This window comes from Molossus molossus, unplaced genomic scaffold (assembly GCF_014108415.1).
Source record: "Molossus molossus isolate mMolMol1 unplaced genomic scaffold, mMolMol1.p scaffold_m16_p_2, whole genome shotgun sequence".
Classification (NCBI taxonomy): Eukaryota; Metazoa; Chordata; class Mammalia; order Chiroptera; family Molossidae; genus Molossus; species Molossus molossus.
Window position 1 is genome coordinate 70,532,416 of NW_023425355.1, and position 25,917 is coordinate 70,558,332.

Genomic DNA, 25,917 nt, shown 5'->3' on the forward strand with positions numbered 1-25,917 from the left:
ACATAGCATGAACATCAGTCATCTATTTCAGGACCTGTTGATGGAAAAAGTCCAGTAATGGTCAGCCCATGGGCTTATAACATGAAGAGAGTGGAATCAGAATTGTCAAGACCAATCAGACAAGTAAGTGACTATGTAGTGTGAGGTGGGGGTGAGGTGGCAGAGGACAACCCCCTTCTCATGTCCCCTGTGCCATCTTAAAGATAGTATTGAAACCCCTTCCCTGGGTCTCTAGAGATAAGAATTACCAGCAGTGGCTGCTTCACTCCTGGGCACTGCTGAATTGCTCTATAGTAGAGACCATATGTCTTAACTTTACTGCAGTGGTCATCTTCAGACTTGTTTTCACACGGCAGTATAATTATTTGCAGCAGTCATATGTATGCCTGTTGTATCACACTGAATAATTGCCTTTTTCAGTGTTCATTGTCATGATTCCAGTCGCCATCCTCCTAGTTATTATCTGACACTGAACATCAATCTTATTCCAGCAGTCATCCATCATCAGGCTTTATTGTCTCACACTAAACTTTAACCTTATTCCAGTGGTAATCATAACACTACTGTCTCACTCTTATCCTTAACCATAATACATCACTCGTTTTCTTGGTTGTTGTACTACATTGAACGTTATCCTATTCCTACAGTGATCTTCTAGCTTGTCAAACTCTAAGCCTTTACTTCATTCCAGTAGTCATGTTTATGGTTGTTGTGTCACACTAAATTTTAAACTTAGTCCCCCAGTGATTTTCTTTCTTCTTGCACATCAAATCTTACTTCATTCAGGAGTCAGCTTGATGCTTTTTGTCTCACACTGATGAATAAATTTACTCTGGCATTCATCATTATGCTTGTTGTGTTAAACTGAAATCATCTTATTTGAGCAGCCATCTAATAGTTTGTGTTGTCCATTGAAACTTAATCTCATTCCAACAATCATATTCAGGATTGTTCCTCATACTAAAAATAGCCTTATTCCAGCAGTTTTTATGCGTGGTATCTCACACTAAACCTTAACTTTTCCCAGTGAAAATTTCCTGTTTTTATCTCACATGAAACAAGTGGTTGTCTTTGTGCTTGTGGTTTCAAACGGAATCTTAACTTTGATCCAGTGTGTTGTTTTATACTTGAACGTAAAATTATTCCATAATCAGATCTATATGTTTGTTATCAAACACTGAACCCTAACTTTATTCCAAGTGGTATCTATGTTTGTTGTCTCACTCTGAACCTTAATACCATTCATGTAAGTCATTAAAAATGTAAATGTGACTGTTCTGTTTAGTGACTAATATTTTAAATAAAGTGAGCTGTTTGATTGCTTTGGCAAAAAAAATCATTTTCCCATTTTCTTTTAGAAAAAAAACTGCAACACAAATTAATTTAGTAGAGAGTAGTGAAAACAGAATTATATTTAAAACATAATTTACAAAACAAATGTACTTCCTTTGGATTAGTAAGCATGATATATAATTTCTGGTAACAAAAGCCAACAAGAATCAAATACAGACATTTGTGTCTTATCATGTTTGTATGCATCATAAAGACAACAAAAAATGAGTTTTAAACTTTTATGAGAGATAAAACATATAAATAGGAAAAATTGTCCCTTGTTTATTTTCAACCCAAATTCTCTTCTATATTCAGTAACAAAATATTTACTTTTCTAAAGTATATGACAGCTATCAGTAAAAATATTATCACTTTAACAAAAAATTTCACTTTTCATTTTATAATACACAGGTTAGGTATTAATTATATATATTTTTAAACAGAACAATTTAATGTAAAACCTGTGTTGCTTTACTATAACTAAAGACTTAAAGCTAGCACTGTATCATGTCTTATAGTAGCATACATACTACATTGCCCCGTGCTAGCCTGATATGTGCTAGTCAGTATTGCCATGATAATGATGTTATATGGCATTCCTCATTCCTCTTATTTTTCTCCTTCAATCTTGGAAACACCAGGTACATCAGAGAAAAGTTCATTCAGTACTTTTTCATAAAGGGTAGTTATGAAATTATTTCTCTACATTTATGAAATTTGACACCTTCTGATTCTGCAGATTCATTTTTTCTCCAATTGTGGCTACCTGAACAGTTTATATTTGTGTCAACTGAGTAAGTGATGTTTGTAGTGTCTCAGTTACTCCCTAGACATGTGATGTTTGGCCTGAGCACAACTATGCTAGAGCTACAAGTAGGGGGCCACTTCTGGTACCTGATCTAGCTACAGAAACTTGAGCTAAATCACAGATTGAATTTTGATCAGTCTGAGTCTGTATATGAGCAGATTTGCTCTCTGTCACAGAATGTTACAAAGAATCTGTTCCATCCTGGGATTCAATTGTTTCCATGGATATTTGTTTTAATGTTTTTTGTTTTTGTTTTTCCTGCTCATTAATAAGACATTTGTAGTCAATGCTTTGCTTCTTCCCTTTTCCTTCTTCAAATAACCCTGTGTGATGTCATTTCTGTAATGGACCACTCCACTGATTACAGATGGGAAGGAGTGAAGATAATGAGCCCCCTGCCCAGCATCCTACTGCAGGTGGCCCCACATGGCCCCCAGTCACCTCTATTGTGAAGCTGGCTTCTCTGCTTCACCAGGACCTGTAGCAGTCATTATTTTTATGCCAACCACTGGGCACTAACTTTATTGGAGTCTTTGTTGTAATGCTTCTTGTCTCCTTGTTAGATAGGACAAAAGTCTCAAGGTCTGGGTGGTTCTTATAAAACGTTATTCTTGCTAAGTGCTAAAATGTAGTACAGTATTTTGCAGATGCAGCTGAAACCGATGAGCTTGACTGGAATTGCAACTGGATAAGTTTAGCTAACTGAAAAGAAGAAATCAACATGTACTTAAGCAAGTACTATATATATCAGCAATGGCTAAGCCTCCCTTCAGTGATACAGAGCTTTGGATGTGAATCCCTTGTCTCCTTTACCTGTTGCAAGTAAATAAAACTACCTAATGACAGCCACGTCTCATTCTTGAGTAGAACACCCCAAGTGGCAAACCCCTTAAGTTTGGTAACACCCTATCCAATGTTATAATTCTTGTCTCACAATGTTAAATTTACTGCACTGAACATCAGGTGTCTTTAAAAAGGAAAATCAAAATATAGTGCTGTGAGAAAGTTGAGATAATGCCTTCTAGGTGGAAACTAGACTCCAGAGCTTGGAGATTCCATTGTTCAGAACTCAGTGTGTAAAGAAGGAGGTCTATATGGAACCTGAAGATTGCTGAGCTAGATAGAGGGAGCATTTGCGTTTGAATTCATCACTGTTATGCAAGGTGTTGCAGACACAAGAGAGAGATTTTTTTCTACTTCCATAATTCTTCAGCAGCTGGAGCAGTTGAGGGATAAGGCCAAAGTTGCATTCAGAAGGGTGGCTTACTTTCTCTATTTCACACTTTCCACTTCTCTAGAAGCATGGAGTCAGTTTATGTAGGAGTCAGAGCAGGGATTTCAGTAAGACTGGAGAGTAAAGGAATTTTGTTTTGAAAGGGTATATGAAGAAGCAAGTGTTTTAAGAAACATAAAAGTCTGGCATGAAGTACAGAGTATTCTTCATCCTGGACGTTCTTCCCCTCAGGACGTAGCACTTCAAAATGCAGGCTATGTTGAAAGGTGAAGATGGTGGTAGGAGTATCCAGGAGAGGGAAGATAATGAATGGAATGCCATTGCCCTGTTGAAAGGAAATTCTGAGTGTAGCAGTAGGAGGTTGCATACAGTCAAAATGGACTACTTATATTGTTTATTTAAAATAAAAATATAAAGAAATTCTTCAGTGATTCAGTAATCATATATCTTTTAAATGTAAACTGGTTCTCTAATATATTTATCAAGCTTCCAGGTAATTCTTGGTAATAAAATTTTGGTTTTGAAAATCAGTGAATCATGTCTGTTAGGTATTGAGATGGGTTTCACTCATTCAGAATAAATAGTTACAGCATTTTAATATCTTTGGACTCTTAAAAATGTAAACTTAGGTCTTGCTAGATGTCTGGGAAGTCCTGTCTGACAATGCAAGCTGGAAAAGGGTGGAGAGAGACTAACCTATACATCATTCTGGTGAGAAAATAATCTACCACCACACCTAATCCCAGTAGTTAGAATTCCAGAACCAGGGGGCTGAGTAAATAGATTACTAATACTGAGGAAAGCATAAGAGATGAGCTGCCTTCCCATCTGTTCTATATCTATCACAGAGGACTAGAAAAAAGTAGGAGCTGCCCAAGTTTTAAGTGTGAGCTTTGGTTCTTTATAAGAATGTTTAGCCCATATGACTAGGCTAGAAATGAGAGAGGGTTTCAGGAACAAAGATCATGCAGTTTCCTGGAGGTTCCCAGAATGTTTCTCTTCACAATGTCATGGTGACTGCAGGTGCAAAAGGGCAGAGTGTAATGTCTCTCCTTCCTGACCTGATGGTGAGCCACTTGGTGGCTGATTCGCCTGATTCTTCTCTGATTATCTTGACTTTACCCTAGACAACTTCCTCAGCACACTGTGAAACAATCCCTGCGAATACAGGAGGACCACTGCTACAGAGTTGCAGATTCTCTCTGCTTTCAGGATAGACCACTATGGAATCCCAAGGGAGAGCTTTCTCAGCCTGCTGTGGAGAGGCTAGGTCTCTCCTAACCTCCAGCATTAACTGCCAGCTTTGATAGCTGGGAAGCTATTAACAATTGCTATAAAACATCCATAAAATGGATTAAAAATAAAACTCTTAAGAGGGGAATGGAGAATACAAGAATGTAGGTATTCAGAATGGGGAGCAAGGCAATCTATTCTGTCACCACCCCTTCATAAGCACCAAGGACACTCTTAAAGACATTAACTTAATTGAGAGGTCCAACACTTTATTCTAAGTTTGTGCTTTACAAATAGAATCCTTATTTTCTAGGGTCTTTAGGATACTTAGCACATTTTATCAAATATATCTTTAAAACATTAAATGAACTTTAAAAGCAGAAATAGAATGAAACTCATTTTCTAATCACAATGCAGCAAAATAAAACTAAGTGGAAAATGGCAATATTATACAGCTCTAGGATCAGAGGAAGTATTAATAAAAGTAAAGTCTGTCCTCACCAATGTGGCAGGCATCATTCAATCCTTTGAGAGTCAGAATAGAACAAAAAGGCAGAGAAGGGTGAATTCTCCCACTTCTTGTGTTGGGACCTTCATCTTTTGTTGCCCTTAGGTACCAGAGCTCCTGCTTCTCTGGCTTTCAGACTTCATGATTTACACCCCCCCCCCCCCAGTCTCAGGCTGTGGGCTGAATTACACCATTGGATCCCCTGGTTCTTAGATCTTTGGACTATAGACTGAAGGATACCGTCAGCTTTCCTTTTTCTCCAGCTTGAAGACAGTATATTATGGGACTTCTGAATCTTCATAACCACATAAGTTAATTCCTATAATAAATCAATCTCTATGTGTATGTGTGTGTGTGTATATATATATATATATATATTTATATATATATATATATATATATATATATATATATATATATTTATATATATATATATACACACACACACACACAGTTTTCTCTGGAGAATCCTGATTAATACAAACATTATATAAAAACTATGGAATGTGACCAAAGCCATATTTAGAGGAAAGTCTATAGCCTTAAATGCTTTTATCATTAAACAACAAAGAGTAAAATACAATATGCTGGATATTTATTGAAAGCTACACTGTGTAGAGCCTGAACAAAATATATTTCATTTAATCTTCATTGTACTTATAAGGTGGGTACTGTTTTTGCTCTTCATAGAACTTATGAGACAAGTAGGTACTGTATTTTGCCCTTATCTTTTTGAAATAAAGTTAGGGACATCCACATAATGTTCTATGATCTCTTTTGCCAAGAACTATTTCATGTATTTCTTGATTCAGTGCCAAATAAATAATGAATGTTCTCTACCCTGTACGGATGAGGAATAGTATGTAGCTCATTTTATATGACTACAACTAACCCTACTAGCTAAAAATGGACTGATGCATAAACCCAGCATCATGGTTGCAGAGAATAAAGTGATTCCAGCTTAGGGTAGGGGGCAGGAGTCAATTGTGGTGCCTATTGCCACTGCTCATGGAAGCAGCTCTAAGTTGTGCAAACAATTAGTTAATGTGATTGAAGCAGAAAGAACATATAGATTTCCACTTTATTAAAATATTGCATAGATACAGAGCAGTTGGGGACATCCATTCTAAGGCACTATTCTGGTTGGAATGCAATTCCACAAGAGAGAAAAGAGAAGCCATTACATTCAGTGTTTTTCATCTCTACATTCAGACTCCTCTCATGTTACATTTTATTGCTACTAGGATCTAAATTTTAACCCCACATTTATAGCAGCATCATAAAGGGACTGGGATGACAAGATTTAAAGACACATCCTGGCTCTAGCACTTGATATGATTTGGCACTTGATACAAACTCTCTTGCATTGTTCTCCAATTGTTTCCCAACTCTGTTTAACTACAGATATAATAAACTCTTTAAGAACCTAACCAATGAATTAATTTATTTACTAGTTTCCATTAAGCCTAAAACAGGACTAGTTAGGCACAAGTAGACACCCCCCAAATACTTATATTAAATATGACTTCCAAGAACTTCAGTGGAATCGAAAAATATACTTTCCCCAATTCTGGTTTAAGGAAAGGATGACTGGTATCTTCAGAAAGGTAGAATATTTCAATGTCCTAGTTCTTTTATTTTATAACAAGGATCTAGGCTGAATGAATAGTTTCATGTACTAACAGCTTTAACTGACAAAGAGAGTTCTTCCCTTCCTACAGGAGTTTGAGTCATTACTACGATTATATGAGAACATTTATATAAGCAACGATGTGCGTGTATGTGATTATAAGTAAAATTCAAAGAGGTTGAGAATCACTGAGCAACTTATAAAGTATCTGAATTAGTGAGCCTCACCTCCTTAAAATATGTGCATGTTTATTTGTGTATTACATAAAAATACAAGTACGTGTAAAGAATTTTTCATAACACCCTTCAAACGACTGGCGATAACTAGGCTTAGGAGTTAACAAGACTATATTGATAACTATAGAAATATATGTTAAAGGCAATGTGTTCCAAGGAATATTCGCAGAATACTAGTTCTGCGGGTGTACATGAAAAAGGGTTCTAGGGTCAAAACACTGAGCCAACAGAGATGCTTTTTCTTCCTTTACTGAAGGACCTGTCAAGAGATTCTCATATGCTGATGTGCACTGTGAATCTAGAAAAGGGAAACAGCAGGAAGGGATTCCCAAACTTATTTGCAGAATATCTTTTAAAACTAAGCGTTCTATGACACACACTTACGGAGATACCAAATTAATGAAGGAGTAAAATTTCAAAAGCACTGAGAGACATATTTTTGTATGCCAAAGGAGAGTAAAAAGCAACAAACACTGGCTCCTCAATCACATTTGAATTAGATTCTACTTGTATGACTTCAACTGTCAAATGGATTCTTCCACATAGAGCTTACTCATGTGGAAGAAATAAATAATTAAATTAATAGTTCTAAGCGGCATTACCCCAAACAGCCAAATAAGCAGATTAGTAAACTTTGCGAAATTCAAAAGTAAAGGTTAAAAATCTTAATTTCTTAAACATAAAAAAATTTCAATTGAAATAACCCAGTCCTTGAATGAGGCAAATGAAATCTTCTTCATCCATATGTTCCTGACACACTTTATTTGACAAAATACACTGTCTCCTTTCCTGCCACTCGGGACACAAAATTTTAAACTAACATAACCACCTTTAACAATGACAGCACAATAATTATGGTGCTGCTGTAATATATATGCCAAATAGACATGGTGATCCATTATATTGACCCTACCCTATATGTTTTATGCTTTCATCTATGATATGGTTTGCTTAGGACACAAAAATTTTCATTTTCATTAAAAAAAAAAATAAGAGTTATAAAGATAGAATACATCAAATCTAGGAAAGTTGCAAGAGTAGGTAGACAGTCTAGAATTTACATGCCTTGGAAGATGTGTTTTTTAAATAATAAAAAAACAAAAACAAAAAAGATTCCTCCAAGACAAACAGACTGCTTCAGGTTAAGATGTTTTGAGTTAGTGCCAATTTCTGCATGTCCTGTTTACTTTAATAATTCTTAAAGAAGTCCTCTAAAGTGAGTGACTTGGTGCATAATAAGGCCTGCTCTCTGTCTGAAGCTTTTAGAACAATGACTACATTTGTATGGCTTCTCCCCTGTATGAATTCTTAAATGAATAACCAGGCTTGGTCTCTGTCTAAAGCTTTTCCCACAATAATTACATTTAAAAGGTCTCTCTTCAGTGTGAGTTCTCTGGTGCAAAGTAAGAGCTGTCAGTCTACTAAAACTCTTCCCACAATTGTGACATCTATGAGGTTTTTCACCCGAATGAGTTTTCAGATGTCTTTTAAGACTTGATCCATGACAAAAGCTTTTCCCACACTCAAGGCATTTATATGTCTCTTCTTCAGAATGGGTTCTCTGGTGCCCTATAAGGTGTGAGCGCCGAGTGAATCGCTTTTTACACACAGTGCATTCATAGGGTCTCTCCCCTGTATGAAGTCGTTGGTGTCTATAAAGATCTGAACTACGAAGGAATCTTTTTCCACATTCAGGACATTTATGAGGTTCCTCTCCTGAATGAATTCTCTGGTGCCCTGTAAGTTGTGACTTCCGGGCAAAACATTTTCCACACTGAGAACATCGGTGAGGTTTGTCTCCTGGACTCTTTTTCTTATGGGTTCTAGGGTTGAGAGGTTCTTCCAAGTTAGAGCTCTCAGACTTCTCTCCTATTGAGGGATTCCGATGATCTACAATTTTTGTCAAATCTGTCTGTAAATCCTCTGGGGGTTTTTCCCATTGATTTTCTAACTGTACATAGTCTTTTTGCAAAATGGGACCATGGAGAGCATTCCCCTCTAAAGTGACAAGAAATGGGTACATATTTTCCAGTTTTTTCTGTTTTGAAGTATCTTCTTCATTTTCTATCCCAATCTCAAAACCTGGGAGAAGAAACAGAAACTACAGATGTCACTGTGTCCCACAGAGAAAAGAACACAAGGAAAAATGAAGAGTTATATTAAACCACCAGTAGGGATATAGAAATTCCTAAATAGAATCCAAAACTCTTTACCCTAATTAAAGATGAATCTTTCTTTTATTTTTTCTTCTCTAGTATCAATGAACAATTACTTACCTATCTTGGACTCAAGTAATTGTTTAATTTCTTTGGAATCTTGTAGTTCCTTCACCCATGACTCTTCTCTATGCTCCAATGGAAAGCTCACATCAAGCTTTGGTATTGCATATCCTGGCCATTAGAAAGATGAGAAGCATAACTGTTTGGGTTATCAATGGTTTTTCCAGAGTTCAGGCTGGTATCTTGGACACATAGCCGTTTAATATCTACTTCCACCTCAATTATCATTTCACCTGGAATCTTAGAAGAGTCTTTTTTAAAAGATACAAACAAAACAGAAAGGAGAGAACATGCTTTTGTGCTCAATTAAAAACTATTCTCCTCTAATCTATGAAAGGAGAGGGAATCAATTCTATGCTGAAATCATTGCACTAAATTACTTCTGTATCTATTTTGATAGATTTAATTAGGTTAGTGCCAAACTATGAAGTAAATCTTCATAAGTTTTGGTATATTAAAACAGAAATGCTACTATTGAGTACCAAGTGAAGAAAGAAAGGTAAAAAAGTAGAATTTATGAAACTGTTTAGTGAAACAATTTCAGTTGAGATTTTCAATTTAAAATGAAAATTGAGCCCGGCCAGTGTGGCTCAGTGGTTGAGCATCGACCCATGCACCAAGAGGTCATCTGTTCGAGTCCCAGTCAGGGCACATGCTCAGGTTGTGGGCCCGATCCCCAGTGTGGGGCATGCAGGAGGTGGCCAATCGATATTCTCTCTCATCGATGTTTCTATCTTTCTCCCTCTCCCTTCTTCTCTCTCTAAAATCAATAAAGAAAAAAAAAGGAAATAGACTGGTTTGGCAAAAAACAAAAGCAGTCTTTACGATTGTTTCAACTGAAGTCTAGAAGTGGATTATCTTGAAATTAACCAAAATATCTCACAGTTAATCTAAGGACAACCAGGAGAAGTTTCTATTACTCCCCTTCCACTTATATCCTACCACTCTTCTCCTCACTGAGAGCCTCTCTTTTCAACACCCCTTTCTTGCCTTCCTCAGCTCTTTCAAAGAATATTGGTATGCAGTAAAGTGTGGGTTGGAAATTGATGATTTGAGATCTAAATGCAGAATGATAGTTACATATTAGCATTATTAAAATAACATCAGCAAGCTAATTTGATGGAAATTTAAATTTCAAAACATTATATCAAAACACAAGATTCAGTATGTATGGATTAAACAACTCAATCAAAAGTCAGATTAAAATATCCAACTAGCCCAGCTGGTGTGGCTCAGTGGATTGAGCATTGTCCAATGGACTGAGAGGTCCTGGTTTGATTCCTGGTCAGGGCAGATGCCTGGGTTGTGGGCTTGATCTCCAGTGGGGGGAGGGGGTGTGCAGGAGGCAGCCGATCGATGTTTCTCTCTCACATTGATGTTTTTCTCCCTCTCTCTAAAAAAAATCAATAAAAACATATTTAAAAAAAAACAGTACGCATTAAAAAAATCCAACTATATGCTATCTACAGGAGACACACTTCACATTTTATATTCAAAGATACAAATAGAATGAAAGTAGAGATGGACCAGCAATTCCTCTTTTGGGTATTTATCTGAAGATTATGAAGACACTAATTTGAAAAGATATATGCACCCCTACATTCAGTAGAGCATTGTTTACAATAGCCAAGATATGGAAACAACTTAAGTGTCCATTGACAGATACATGGATAAAGAAGTGTGTGTGTGTTTCCATTTCATATATACCAACATCTTCACTTTTTGCTGACAGGAAATATATTCCAAACTTTAATATAAAATCATTTGACTTCTTCCATTACTTTAAAATTTCTTCTTCTACTCTGTCAGCAACCTGTGTTTTCCACTCGGCCTACAATAGGATATACTTCATGTAATACATCAAAGATGTTTTCATTTTTTTAAAAAAAGCAGTAAAAGTATAATTAGTGTTTAAATTATGGAATAATAAATCTTGCATCATTTTGAAAGACATAATATATCACTTTAAGAGTGATGAGAAAGGGGTAGTTTCCTCTACTCCTAACTGGTACATTTTACTTTTTAAATTCATTCTATATTTCCCTTGTTAAATACACTAAACTTTCCTGTGCTTTAGAGAGTAATAAAGTCAAGAGCAGTAGGGTTTCTGGGCATCAGATGTGATCTTTGTACTAGCACTGTTGCTAAGAAGAGCAAATTGACATGGGGAATAGAAATGCATATGCAGAAAGATTTATAATTAAGAATTACTAGTTAATATTTGAAGGCATAATGGCAGAAAACTTCCCATATATGATGAAAGACATGAATATAAACATTTAATTAGTTAAACAGACTCCAAGTAAGATGAACTTAGAGACTCACACCAAGATATGTTATAATCAAACTCTGAAAAGCCAAAGACAGACAGTATCTTGAAAGCAGCAGAGTGACTTATCACATACAAGGGAGCCTTAATAAGAAAATATACATGCTTTTCATCAAAAACATTGGAGGTCAGAAAACAGTAGACTGACATATTCAAAATGCTAAAATAAATAAAACTGTCAACCAAGAATTCTACATCTAGCAAAACTGTCCTTCAAAAGTGAAGGAGAAATTAAGACATTCCCAGATAAAAAAAAAGCTGAGGATGTTCATTACCTCTAGGCCTGCCCTAAAAGAAATGCTCAAGGGAGTCCTACAAGATGAAATAAAAAGGACACTAGACAGTGACACGAAGCCATATGAATAAATAAGTATCTCAATAAAGGTAAATAGGTGGGCAATTATGAAAGCTAGTATTATTGTAACAATGGCTTATAATTCCACTTTTTGTTTTCTACATAATTTAAATGACTAACATATTTTTAAAAACACAATTATTAATCTAAAAACTAGTATTGTGGTAAGTTATTTGTAACTCCCCATTTTCTTTTCTACATAATTTAAGAGAATAATGCATTTAAGATAATTATGAGTTTATGTTTTGGGGCACAAAAAGTATAAAGATTTAATTTTGTGAGACCAACTGAAAGGAGTGGGAATGGAGCTGTAAAAGAGTGGAGTTTCTAGATGTTATTATAATTAGGATGTTAAAAATTCAAATTAGAACATTATAACTTATGGATGTTAAATGTAATCCTCCCGGTAACCACAAAGGAAAGAGCCATAGAATAAATGCAAAAAGAAATGATAAAGGAATTTAAGGATTTCACTACCAAACAACTGACTAAACACAAAGTATAGTAATGTAGAAAATAAGGGACAAAAGCGCTGCAAGGCATATAAAAAACAAACAGCAACATGATAGAAGTCACTCCCATCAGTAATATATACCCAGAATATAGACCATATGTTAAGCCACAAATTACTCTCAATTGATTTAAAAAGATAGATATCATAAAAAGTATCTACTCAGACCACAACAGGATGAAGTTAGAAAACAATAACAGAAACAAAATGGGAAAATTGACAAATTTATGAAAAATAAATTACATAATTTTAAACAACCAATGGATCAAGGAAGGAATCACAGGGGAAATTAGAAAATACTCAGAAATAAATGAAAATGAAAAAAAAAAAAAAAACCAAAACATACAGACTTATGGGGCACACTGAATGCAGTGCTAAGGGGGAAATTTATAGCTATACAGGGGTGGGGCAGAAGTAGATATACAGCTGTTCATATGGAAAATAATCGAATAATTAATAAATAATAATACAAGAATAAATTTTGTTTCACAAACTCTCAACTGTAAACCTATCTTTGCTCCACCCTGTATATAAATATTTATATTAATAAACAAGATTCCAAAACAACATAATTTTACAATTTATGGAACTAAGAAAAAAAACTAAATCCAAAACTGCCAGAAATAAGGAAACATTAAAGATTAAGCACAGATAAACAAAATAGAGACTAGAAAAACAACAGAGAAAATCAATGAAACCAAAAGGTGATTCTCTGAAAAAATCAACAAAGTTGAAAAACCTTTAGCTGGATGGACTAAGAAAAAAGAGATAAGGTTCAAATCACTAAAATCAAAATTAAAGTGGGGACATTACCAATGATTTTACATAACTAAAAAAGATTGTAAGCCCTGGCCGGTTTGGTTCAGCGGTTAGAGCGTCGGCCTGCGGTCCTGAGAGACCCGGGTTCGGTTCCCGCTAAGGGCACGTACTTCGGTTGCAGTTTGTCCCCGGCCCTGGTCAGTTGTGCGGGTGGCAGCCACTCGATGTGTTCCTTTCACATCGATGTTTCTCTCTCTCTCTCTGTTCCTCTCTCTCCCTCCCACTCTACCTGAACAAAAAATGGAAAAATGTCCTCGGGTGAGGATAAAAAAACAAAAAAACAAAAAAACAAAACAAAAAGATTGTAAGAGAGCACTATGAAAAATTGTACATCAGCAAATTGGATAGCCAAATGAAAGAGACAACAAAACACAAAACCCACCAAGACTAAATCATAAAGAACCAGAAAAATCTGAGTAGATGTAGAATTAGTAAGGAGACTGAATCTGTAATAAAAAATCTGTTGATGAAGAATAGCCCTGGACCTGATGACTTCACTGGTGGATTTTATTAAACATTTAGAGAAGAGCTAATACCAATGCTTCTCAAACTTAAAAAAAAAATAATAATAATTCAGAGGAAGAAACACTTCCTAACTCATTCTGTGAGGCCAGATTACCTTATACCAAAGCCTGAAAAAGACACTCTAAGAAAACTACACAGCAATATCCTTTATGAACACGGATGCAAAAATCCTGAACAAAATACTAGCAAACTGAATTCAGCAGTATATTAAAAGGAATATACAGATTTCTGGTCAAGATGACAGCATAGGTAAATGTGGTACTCAAATCTTCCCACAACCACATCAGAAGTATAACTAAACTACAGAACCACCATTATTACTGCCTGAAACCTAGCTGAATGGAAGTCCTACAACTAAGGATTTAAAGAAGCAGCCACGTCCTGGCCGGTTTGGCTCAGCAGTTGGAGCATCGGCCTGTGGACCAGAGAGCCCCAGGTTCGGTTCTCTCTAGGGACATGAACCAAAAAAATAAAATAAAGAAGCAGCCACATCAAGAGTGGATGGTATGAGGGGCAGAGATGAAGAACCAGCTGGTCCTACATCCGCATGTAGCGGATTGAAATTGGGAGGTATATATCGGCTGCAGAGGTTCTCCCTGAGGAGTGAGGGGTCCCAGCCCCATAAAAGGCCTCCCAGCCCAGGGTTCCAGACCCAGGCAGAGAAGTCCCCATAACTTTTGACCACAAAAACCAGCGAGGATTTTGTGGCTGAGTGAGACGGGAGGGCTTCTAGAGTCCCAAGACGTTCCTCTTAAAGAGCCCATGCACGGACTCAGTGGGACTCACCCACTCTGAGCTCCAGTATGGGGGCAGCACCTTGAAAGGACCAGGTATATAGTGGGAGAAACTGAATTATCTGGCATCAGGTCAAGAGCTTGGGGGCAGCTTTCTGCCAGAAGAAATGCTGGAAGAGGCCACTGTTCCTTTTCTGAGAGCCCCCCCCCCACACAGCCAACAGGCAGGCGCCATATCTGTCTCCTTCAACCTGTCTCACACCGTTCACCCCACCCTGATGATTCTTAGAGACCCCACCTCACCCAACTTGCAGGCCCATCCAAGCCATTTCCAGTGGCTTTTCCATATAACTGGCCTCTCTTGCCTCATGCTTCAAACTTTCCTAAAATTTCTCAAACAAGCAGCATCTGGCCTCTGGATACCCCAAACCTCTTACTAAGTAGCTCCAGGCCTGATACTAGCAGCAGCTGGCTTTGGTTCAGAGCTTGGCCTTCCCTGGGATCTCCAAGCCCAGCACAAGTAGCAGCCATCCACAGATCACTCTGTAGCTCATGTGGTAGCTGACGTTGCACATCCCAGGAGGCCACAGAGCCAGTGCACCCAGTGGACAGGTTCAGACAATGCCACATCTAGGAGTGACACACTCAAGGAGTGGACATGATAAGCACCAAAGTCCCACTGAAGCAAGTCCTGCTCCATAGGGTTTACTCTGGTACAGCACCTCCTTTGCTATAGTTGCAGCTGGTACTTGCAGCTGATCAGCCGGGGGTGGGGAGGGTCAATCCCTCCCAGTGATGCCAACAGCAATCAAGGCTCAACTACAACAAGAAAGTGTACACAGCCTACAAAGGGTTTCACCCGAAGCACCCAGCTCAGGTAACTGAGGAGGCTGAGCCACTGGGCCCTACAGGACACCTACTACAAATGGCCAATCTCCCCAGTCTGGGACACATAGCAGTTCTACCTAATACATAGAAACAAACATAGAGAAGCAGCCAAAATGTGGAGACAAAGAAAATTTTCCCAAATGAAAGAACAGGGAATATCTCCAGAAGAACTAAATGAAATGGAGGCAAGCAAACTACCAGAGTTCAAAACAGTAGTTAAAAGGATGCTCAAGGAACTCAGTGAGAACTTCTAGGAACTTAGTGAGAATAAGGATCTTAGTGAGAACTTGTACAGCACAGAAAAGGACATAGAAACCACATACACACACAAAAACCAGTCAGAAATGAAGGCTACCCTACCTGAAATGAAGAACAATTTACAAAGAATCAACAGTAGAATACATGAGGCCAAGAATCAAATCAGTGATTTGGAACATAAGGAAGCAAAAAACACCCAATCAGAACAGCAAAAAGAAAAAAAAAAAAAATCCAAAAAATGAAGATAGTATAAAGAGCCTCTGGGATAACTTCAAGTATACCAACATTTACATCATGAGGGTGCTAGAAGAAGAGAGAAAGCAAGAAATAGAAAACCTATTTGAAAAAAAATGACAGAAAATTTCACTAACCTGGTGAAGGAAATAAGACATACAAGTACAGGAAGCATAGAAAGTCCCAAACAAGATGAACCCAAAGAGGCCCACACCAAGATAAATCATAATAAAAATGGCAAAGGTTAAAGACAAAGAGACAATATTAAAAGCAGCAAGAGAAAAGCAGTTAGTTATCTACAAGGGAGCTCCCATAAAACCATCAGCTGATTTGTCAACAGAAACTTTGCAGGCCAGAAGGGATTAACAAGAAATATTCAAAGTGATGAAAAGCAAGGACCTACAACCAAGATTACTCTACCCATAAAAGCTATCATTTAGACTCAAAGGACATATCAAGAGCTTCCCAGATAAGAAAAAGCTAAAGGACTTCATCACCACCAAACCAGTGTTACATGAAATGTTAAAGGGTATTCTTTAAGAGGCAGAATTTTTTAAGAAGATCAAAATATGAACAATAAAATGGCAATAAAAACTTATCTATCAACAAATGACTCTAAAAACTAAAATAAATGAACAAGCAGAACAGAAACAGACTTCATAGATACAAAGAACATTTTGACGGTTGCCAGATGGGAGAGAGATGGGGGCATGGGTGAAAAAGGTGAAGGGATCAACAAGTACAAATTGATTGTTACAGAATAGTCATGGGGATGTAAAGTACAGCATAGGGAATATAGTCAATAACATTCTAATAATATTATGTCAGATGGGCATGAGATTTATTGGGATGATCACTTATTAATTTATATAATGTCTAATATACCTGAAACTAATATAAAATTCTATGTCAACTGTAATTGGAAAATAAGAAATGATTTAAAAAATGATTATACACCATGACGAAGAGGTATTTGTTCCTGGAATACAAAGATGTTTCAACATGAAAATCAATCAATGTAATACATCACATTAACAGAATTAAAAATAAAAAACACATGATCATTTCAATGGATGCAGAAAAAGCATTAAACAAACTTCAACATCGTTTCATGATAAAAACACTCAACAAAATAGGAACAGAAGTACATTACCACCACATAATAAAACCCATATTGAAAAAAAACACAGGAAACATCCTACTCAATTGTGAAAAACTGAAAGCTATTCCTTTAAGATCAGGAAGAAGGTAAGAATGCCTACTTTGGCCACATCTATTCAACCCAGTACTAGAAGTTGTAGCCAGAGCAATTAGGCAAGAAAAATAAATAAAAGGCATTCAAAATGTAAAGGAAGAAGTAAAATGATCTCAATTAATAGATTATATGATCTAATCAAAACCCTAAAGATTTTATTAAGAAATTGTTATAACTAATAAAGGAATTCAGCAAAGTACCAAAATGCAAAACAAAAATGGAAAAATCAGTTCCATTTCGATACATTAACAATGAACAATTCTGGAAATTATGAAAATAATTCTATTTATAACAAGATCAAAAATAATAAAAGACTTAGGACATAACTTAAACAAGTAGGTGAGGAATGTACAATAGAAACTACAAAACATTGGTAAAAGAAATTAAATGACATTAATAAATAGAAATACATATTACGTTCATGAAGTAGAAGATTTAATATTGTTAAGATGTTAATACTATCCAAAGTGGTCTAACAAGTCAATGTAATCTTTATCAAAATCCAAATGACATTTTTTTTTTTTTGCAGAAAAAGAAAAAAAATCTTTTAAAATTCATATGGAATCTCCAGGGACTTCAAATAGACAAAACAATATTGAAAAGAAAGAACAAAGCCAGAGGACTCACACTTCCTGATTTCAAAAGTTTACTACAAAGTTACAGTAATCAAAACAGTTTGGTATTTGCATAAAGACAGAAATACAGACAAATGGAATAGAATAGAAAGCCCCAGAAGAAAACCATCAAATATATGGTCAAGTGACTTTTTAAAAAAAACATGTTTATTGATTTTTTAGAGAGAGAGGAAGGGAAAGAGAAATAGAAACATTGATGTGAGAGAGAAACATCAGTCAACTGCCTCCTGCAGGTCCCCTACTGGGGATCGAGCCCCCAACCCAGGCATGTGGCCTGACTGGGAATCAAACCAGGACCTCTCAGTCCATGGGACAATGCTCAGTCCACTGAGCTACACCAGCCGGGCTGGTCAATGACTTTTAACAAAGATACCAAGATCATTCAATGGAGACAAGACAATCTTTTCAAGAAATGGTACTGGAAAAACTGAATAGGCACATACAAAAAAATAAAGTTGGACCTTTACCTAACATCATACACAAAAATTAACTCAATATGTATCACATACCTAAAAGTAAGACCTAAAAGTATAAACCTCTATGAAGAATATGAGGCAAAAGCTTAATGGTATTTTATTTGGCAATGTCTTCTTGCATATGACAACAAAAGCATAAGCAATAAAATAAAAAGTGGACACAGTACTTCATGAAAAATTTTAAAATGTGTCCATCAAAAGATAGTATCACCCAGCCAGTGTGGCTCAGTGGTTGAGCATTGACCCATGCACCAATAGGTCACCTGTTCGATTCCCGGTCCCGGCACATGCCCAGGTTGTGGGCCAATCCCCAGTAGGAGACATGCAGGAGGTGGCCAATCAATGTTCTCTCTCCCTCTCCCTTCCTCTCTCTCTAAAGTCAATAAAGAAAATTTTTTTTAAAAAGGACAGTATCAACAGAGTAAAAACGCAGCCCACAGAATGCAAAAATTATTTATAAATCATCTATCTGATAAGGGATTAATATCCATAATATATAGAGAACTTTAAAATTCAACAAAGAAAACCAAACAACCCAATTAAAAAATGAGCAAAGGACTGAACAGACATTCTTAAGCAAACCCCGCCTCCAAAGCTCATAGACACAGACAACAGTATGGTTATTATCAGAAGGAAAGGGGGTGGGGGGAGGTAGAAGAAGGTAAAGGGAAGATAAATGGTGATGGAAGGAGATTTGACTTGGGGTGGTGCACACAATACAATATACAGATGACATATTATAGAACTGTACACTTGAAACCTATATAATTTTATTAACAATTGTCACACCAATAAATTCAATGAAAATGTAAAAAATACAAAACAACAACAACAAAAATTAAATAAAGTGTGTTCATCCAGACTGGAAAAAAAAAAAGAAAATATACAAGTGGTCAACAATCACATGAAAAGATGTTTGACATCATTAATCATTTAGAAAATGCAAATCAAAACTACAATTAGCCCTGGCCAGGTGACTCAGTTGGTTGTCGCATTGTCCCATACACCAAAAGGCTGCGGGTTTAATTCCCAGACAGAGCACATACCTAGGCTGTGGTTTACTTCCCTAGGTGGGGTACATAAGGAAGGCAATTGATCAATGTTTCTCTCTTTTTCTGTCTCTCTAAAAATCAATTAAAAAATACCCTCGATTGAGGATTTAAAAAAAACTACAATGAGATACTACCTGACAACCATTAGGAATGCTACTACCAAAAAAAAAAAAAAATACCACCAGAAAATAACAAGTGTTAGCAAGGATGTGGAGAAATTGGAAAGCTTGTGCACTGTTGATGGGAATGTAAAATAGTACATCCACTGTGGAAAACAGTATGGTGGTTCCTCAAAAAATTAAAAATAGAATAACCATATGATCAAACAATTCCACTTCTGGTTATATACCCAAAAGAAGTAAAGGCAGGGTCTCAAAGAGATTTACACCCATATTCAGGGAAGCATTATTCATGACAGCTAAAATGTAGAAGCAACATTCATAAAAAATGGATAAATGAAATACAGTATATATACACAAAGGAATATTATTCAGATTTTAAAAGAATAAAAATTCTGACATTACTACAACATGGATGAACCTTGAGGACATTATGCTAAATAAAATTAGCCGGTCATAAAAAGACAAATACTGTATTATTCCATTTATATGAGGTACATAGAGCAGTCAAATTCACAGAGTCAAAAAACTGAATGCTGGTTCAGGGATTAGAGGGAGGTGGAAATGGACAGTTATTGTTTAAATGGGTATAAAGTTTCCATTTTACAAGATAAAAATAGTTGTGGACATGGGTAATAGTGATGGTTTCACATTATAAATATATTCATTACCACAAGTATACATGCAAAAATGGTTAAAAAGTAAATCTAAGATTATGTTTATGGAACACAAAAAAAAATAAAGAGAGAAAAATAGGTTTCTTGAGTAGGATCATTAGCTTAAGGGGTTTGACTCCCAATCAATCAAACGTGCTTTGTGGCCAGCTATTCCCAGAGAGACATTTCCTCACATCCTCTTCATCAGAGTGATCCATTTTCATCCAGTATTCGGTGTTTCTAACTATACCCAACCTTGAGAGCTCCTAACTCTCAAAAAACACATCAAAGAAAAGAAATAAAACCCTTGCCTTACCGGGGTCCAGAAAGGACTGGTCTTCCCCAGCAGCACTATAGCTCAGCTCCTGTGGGATCCATGCCTCTGCCACAGGGGCATTAGGAACAGGTCCCATTGCTTGGAGTGGGGGTACCTCCAGGTGGATGTTTGGTGGTATGTCTGCCATCCCAACTGATGCCAGGTCTTCCAAGAGTATTTCCTGCCTATCAATCTGGGGAAAATGCCAAAACCCATTACTCTAAAATCTAGACCAGCATTGCCTAGTAGCAATATAATGCAAGCCAACCAAATCATTTTAAATTTTCCAGTGGTCATATGAAAAAAGAAAAGAAACAGGTAAAGTCAATCTTAATAATATGCATTACTTAACCCAATATATCATAATTTCATAATGTAATCAGTATAAATAATTTCAATGAGATATTTCACCTAAGTCTTCTGAATGGGGTGTGCATTTTATACTTACAGCATATCCCAATTTAGACTAGTCATATTTCTAGCACTCAAGAGCCACCCTTGGTTGTTGCCTACCATACTGACAACGCAGGATTAAACCACGTGAAGGAAAAAGTCTCCTGTGGTAAGCCAAACAAGGAAACAAGGAGACACAGAAAGGAAGGGAAACCATACACGCATTCCATCCCGGAGGGAGGAAACTTTGGAAGAGTTTCCTGTTCATGCAAGGCTAACTGCAGAGCGCCATCAACACCCAAGACTCCAGTGCCCGTAATGCCCGACTAGAAGTACTTTCTCCCTTCTCCGAAGATGCTGCCCTGTACTCAGTTATTGCATACCCCAAACAGGTTTTACTAGGTGGTTCTGAACAGAGGGCAGGGCCACTACTCCCAGGAGGTGTTTTGGATATGATGGCAGGTGGCAGCTATCTGAATTTAGTGGGCAGAGATGGAAGTATAGATAATGTCAGGGAGCTCAGTTAGTTAGAGCATTGTTCCGATATGACAAGGTTATGGATTTGATCCCATCAGGGCATATATTTAAGAATCAACCAATGAATGTAAGTAGAACAACAAATCAATGTTTCTCTTTCTCAAATAAAAAATTTAAAGAAAATAATTTAATGGGCAGAGATGGGAATATAGATAATGCAGAGTATAGAACTGTTCCAGGTCCCTACCATCTCTGGAGTGTACCCGTCAAACATTAATGTAGTGTACCTGTCAAGAAACTCACCTTGTTGGTCATATAATCACAACATATTTCTGTAAATTTTAGCTTGACTTGACTTTTCTATGAAAGCACTACTTTGGAAATCAAAGAAATACTATATTACTAATTGTTCACATTCACCAAAGTTGTTCGTGACTTTGAAAAATCACATGACCAGCAGCAACACCATTCAGTGTTTAAACTGTAGCAGTCTGAATTTCTGCCTTCACAGTGAGTCTGTGCAGAGAGGCAAGCATCTGACAACTTCATGTGGTCTTCTGGTGAACTTAAGCCCAGACATGTGCACATTAAAATATGTTTTAGTTTACAATAACCTACTTTCCTATTTCTTTATATTCCTTCTAGAGTCTATTTGACTTAGGTTGCCAGATCTTTTTGGAAAGAGCCAGATAGTAAATATTTTAGGCTTTCTGGGTTTTGTTGGTCTGCTGCCTATTCTGTTTTTTAAAACACTTTAAAAAAGTAATAACCATTATTAGTTCATGGGCTGCATAAAAACAGGCCTTAGGCTGCTTTTGGATCACAGACCATAGAGCACTTATTACATGATGATTTTTTGTGTATATAAGTAGATTACAGGATAAATTTGATCTTAGGATAGTAAAGGGGATATTACCAAATATTTAAGGAGTTGGGTTTAATAGTTAAGAATCACTGACCCATGTGCCAATTCCAACAAAAGGAAAATGTGAAAATCACTGCAGGGAAACCTTGAGACAAAGACAAAATGGTAATCTAATACCAGATGTGTCTGCTACTTCTTTTGGTATAATTACCCAGATCCCAAACTATTTTCTCACCTGTGGCTCTGGTATCTCAAGTTCTCTCTGTAAGTCTTCTATCAGTGACACAACTCTTTCTCTATTCTCTGGGCAATGTTCCCTCACCCAGGTCTCTATCTCTGTGGGCAAAATTGTTAGGAATTGCTCCAACACTAGAAGCTCCAGGATTTGCTCCTTAGAACGCATCTTTGGCTTCAGCCATTGACAGCAAAGCTCCCAGAGTTTGTTGAAAGCTTCATGAGGCCCAGCTGCTTCTTTGTACTGGAACTGCCTGAAGCGCTGACGGAAGACTTCAGAGTCAGTATCATACTCTTGAAACACAGAACCCTGATTCAAGGAAGCCTGGATTGCACAACCCAAGGCAACAGCCATTGCCCTCTTCAAGCAGTGTCCAATTTATCTGGGCCTCAAGTCTCAGACTCCAATTTGTTTCTTGGGTAGAGGATCTAAAGCTGAGGAAAGGGCAAATGAGAAAGGAGAAACAGCAGTGATTACCAGAGGGCATCCTTATCTACCTTAATTGCTTGCTTTCCAGCAAAGCTCTAAAGTAGCAGATTGTAGTCCTTTCGGTGGTTTTGAGAATCTGATGAAAGCTATGGACTCACTTCCAAGAAAAATACACATAACACCTCAAATTCTGCGTCCAGTGACAAAAGTGCACAAAATCTTCAAGATCATACATGGACCCTCTAGAACTCTTCTGTCCAATATGGTAGACAACAGTCTCATGTGGCAGTTTAAGTTTAAATTGTTTAAATATAAAAATGAATTTCTCATTCATACTATTCATATATCAAGTGTTCAGGAGACACTGTTGCAGGAAGTTCTATTGAACAGCTTTTATAGAATTCTTTGGACCCAGGGCTAAGAATTCCTTCTCTTAAATTAACCCCTATAGATCTGGTGGTCTATATGTGCACTTCCAGTCTAATAACAATTTTCTTGTGTTTCTGAATATAGGTAAGTCAAAGAAGAAATATGAGGGAGCAATACTTACAATAGAGGTGAGTAACCCTGGGAGTTCACCTAGCTTTGAGTAACCCTCAGTCACCTGCAATTATGGGCATCTTAGCAAGAGCCATGGCCTGCAAAGGCAGCAACTCATCAATCCCTCATTCTTCTCCACTTCAGGTATGTGTAGTTCAGCCAACATCACCATGAACCTCCTCATGCAATGGCATCATTCCAAGTGGCTTTCTCATGAGAAAAACACACTGCACAGGGCAGGCCATCAGGAATCTGGTCTGCATTAAGGAGGGACAGTTATCACGTTCAGCACACTAAATGCCCGGTGCTGTTCCAAGCCTCATGTATACATTAGTTCATTTAGCCCCCACCCAATGTTAGGAGGTGGGTACTAGTTTCATGCCCTGAATACAGACGAGGGCATGGAGGCTTGAGGCTTTGGAGAACTGAATAACATGTCCCAGGGCCCATAGCAAATGCCAGAGGGAAAGGGCAATAAGGTTGGAAGCCACAGACTCCTGCAATGCTCATGTCTAAAAACGTCCAAATGTTCTTAGTGCACTCTCTGAGGTCACATACATGTCTCCACAGTTGTGAAGACTGGTATCTGCACATGTGCTATGTGTGCTATGGGTCCTCTCTCTCTCTCTCTCTCTCTCTCTCCATTTGCCTACACAGCTCAGGTACCTGTCTTCTTCCTGGAAGGCATCAAAAAGAAAGAAAGAAAAAAAGAAGTACTCACGACTCTCTTCCTGCCCAGTGATCCAAAAACTTCACTCTGTTTCCATCTCACCCCTGGGCTAGTTTCTTGAATGACACCCAGTGCCTCTCTCTGTAACATCTGCTTCTTAAAACTGCCTTTTGGGAACCCAGTTGCACGGAAAGCGAACAGCAGTATGTGGGGCACAGAGACAGACAGCTCTGCTCGGGAGAACTGATTCCTAGGAAGCTTCTATCCCCCACCCCAGCCCACCCCAGCCCACCCCACCCCGTCTAGGCACCTAAGTGTGGCTGGAGGGCACCCAGGAACCCTGCTGGTTTAGGCTGGGGGCCCTCTTTGCACTTACTGCAGCCTCACAGCTGGGCAGGTCTTCCCTGACCGACCCAAACCTTACCCCACGTCTCCCACGGAATTGACCCTCCGGGTTTCCCTCCGTAGGCCCTTCGGGATGAAAACTCCACTTCCCCACAGTCCTGATGGCTTCTGTCCGAACCCTCCTCAGTGAACGCGCTCTCACTGGGCCGGTGGATATAGATAATGGATACAGAGGCACGGGGCGCGGTGAAAGGAGGGCACTGGGGCCAAGGTTAGGGGGACAAGTCCCAAACCTTCTAGAAGCCGTTTTAAAATCGAATGCTGGTGGCAGGGGCGGGGCTCCAGCACTCTCTCAGGCGAAGATGCGTCGCTTCCTGGAGGGGCGACGCCAGCCCTGGAGGACCCCCGGGAAGGCCAGGCCGTGTTGCGAGGAGCAGCGGCCGGCGGGGTCCCAGGCGGGACAGGAGCCCGCCGCCTGGTCAGGCCTGGAGGCAGTCCGTTTTTGAAGCCCAAACAGGATGGAAACCCCACTCCTAGTGCCCCAGGGACGGCCACGCCCTCCGGACGCACGGGGACTCACCGCCTGGGCGCCCAAGGCTCTCACAGCTCATTCGTTGCAGTATCCAGTGCGCAGGCGCAGGGCTGCGCAGTGGACTACAACTCCCAGCAGGCCGCAGGACACTGGTCCCTGTGGGTCTGGGGTGGACAGAAGGTCGCTGACGTGGGAGGGCCTGGAGCTTTTCTTTTGAAGAGATTCCATTTCCGGTCATAGAGGCTTCTCAATCCCAGGGGATTGGGTGGGGCCTTGCCTGTTCTTGATCCTAGCTAGGGCTTCTCTCCCATTAGTACAAGAGTGGTTGAGGATGTAAACCAAAATAAATTTTAGATTGTAATAAAGAATAAAGGGCTTTTATTTGCCCCAATAGGAGCTGCAGCTCATGAGACACAGATTTAGGTAGCAACTTAAATTTTATTCCACTGAGACAAAGAGGAGGCTATTTTTTATAGTGAAAGTTCTTGCTCAAGTTCTCAATTAGGTCTGCTTTATGTAAATGAAATATTCAAATATGCAGTTCTGATTGGACAGGACATTTCTCATTTCAATGGTGAAAAGAGGAACACAGGGTTTCCCTGTAGTGGTTGGCTCAGATGGTATAAACAAACCAGGCATTGTAAGGAAAGGTCAGTGTTCAGTCTGAACTCTCCTGGGGAAGCCCCTGTCAGCAAATAGCTGCTACGCTCTTATTATTTATAAAATTTGGGCCCTGGGTTGACCGTGGGGAGTCCAGCTCAGCAGATAAATTTCTTCTTGGAGTCCACACTGACCTGTAAATCTGTTATGATGTCGCCAGTGGTTTTCAAACCTCTATATGTAGGCAGAATTTCTAGGGAGAGTTTGTTAAAAAAATCATATTTCTGGGCCCCCTTACCAATACTCTGAGGCACTGGATCTTGCCATAGTTCTAGAATTTGAAGTACTGCACTATGCTCCAACCAAATGAGCCACACCAGACACGGTTAAAATCTGCATTAAAATTTCT

The 25,917-nt window shown here is 38.2% G+C and overlaps 1 protein-coding gene and 1 pseudogene across 1 annotated transcript; both read right to left on the reverse strand.

The window, feature by feature from the left end:
* Positions 1-1,812: 1,812 nt before the first annotated feature.
* Positions 1,813-5,123, reverse strand: LOC118635342 (annotated as a pseudogene).
* Positions 5,124-7,580: 2,457 nt separating this feature from the next.
* On the reverse strand, positions 7,581-22,967 carry ZNF449 (zinc finger protein 449). Its single transcript, XM_036271234.1, has 4 exons — positions 22,393-22,967; positions 20,423-20,615; positions 9,258-9,371; positions 7,581-9,063 (listed from the first exon to the last, which is right to left on the reverse strand). The coding sequence occupies exons 1-4, from the start codon at positions 22,744-22,746 to the stop codon at positions 8,180-8,182; spliced, it is 1,545 nt and encodes a 514-aa protein (XP_036127127.1). The 5' UTR covers positions 22,747-22,967; the 3' UTR covers positions 7,581-8,179.
* Positions 22,968-25,917: the final 2,950 nt, after the last annotated feature.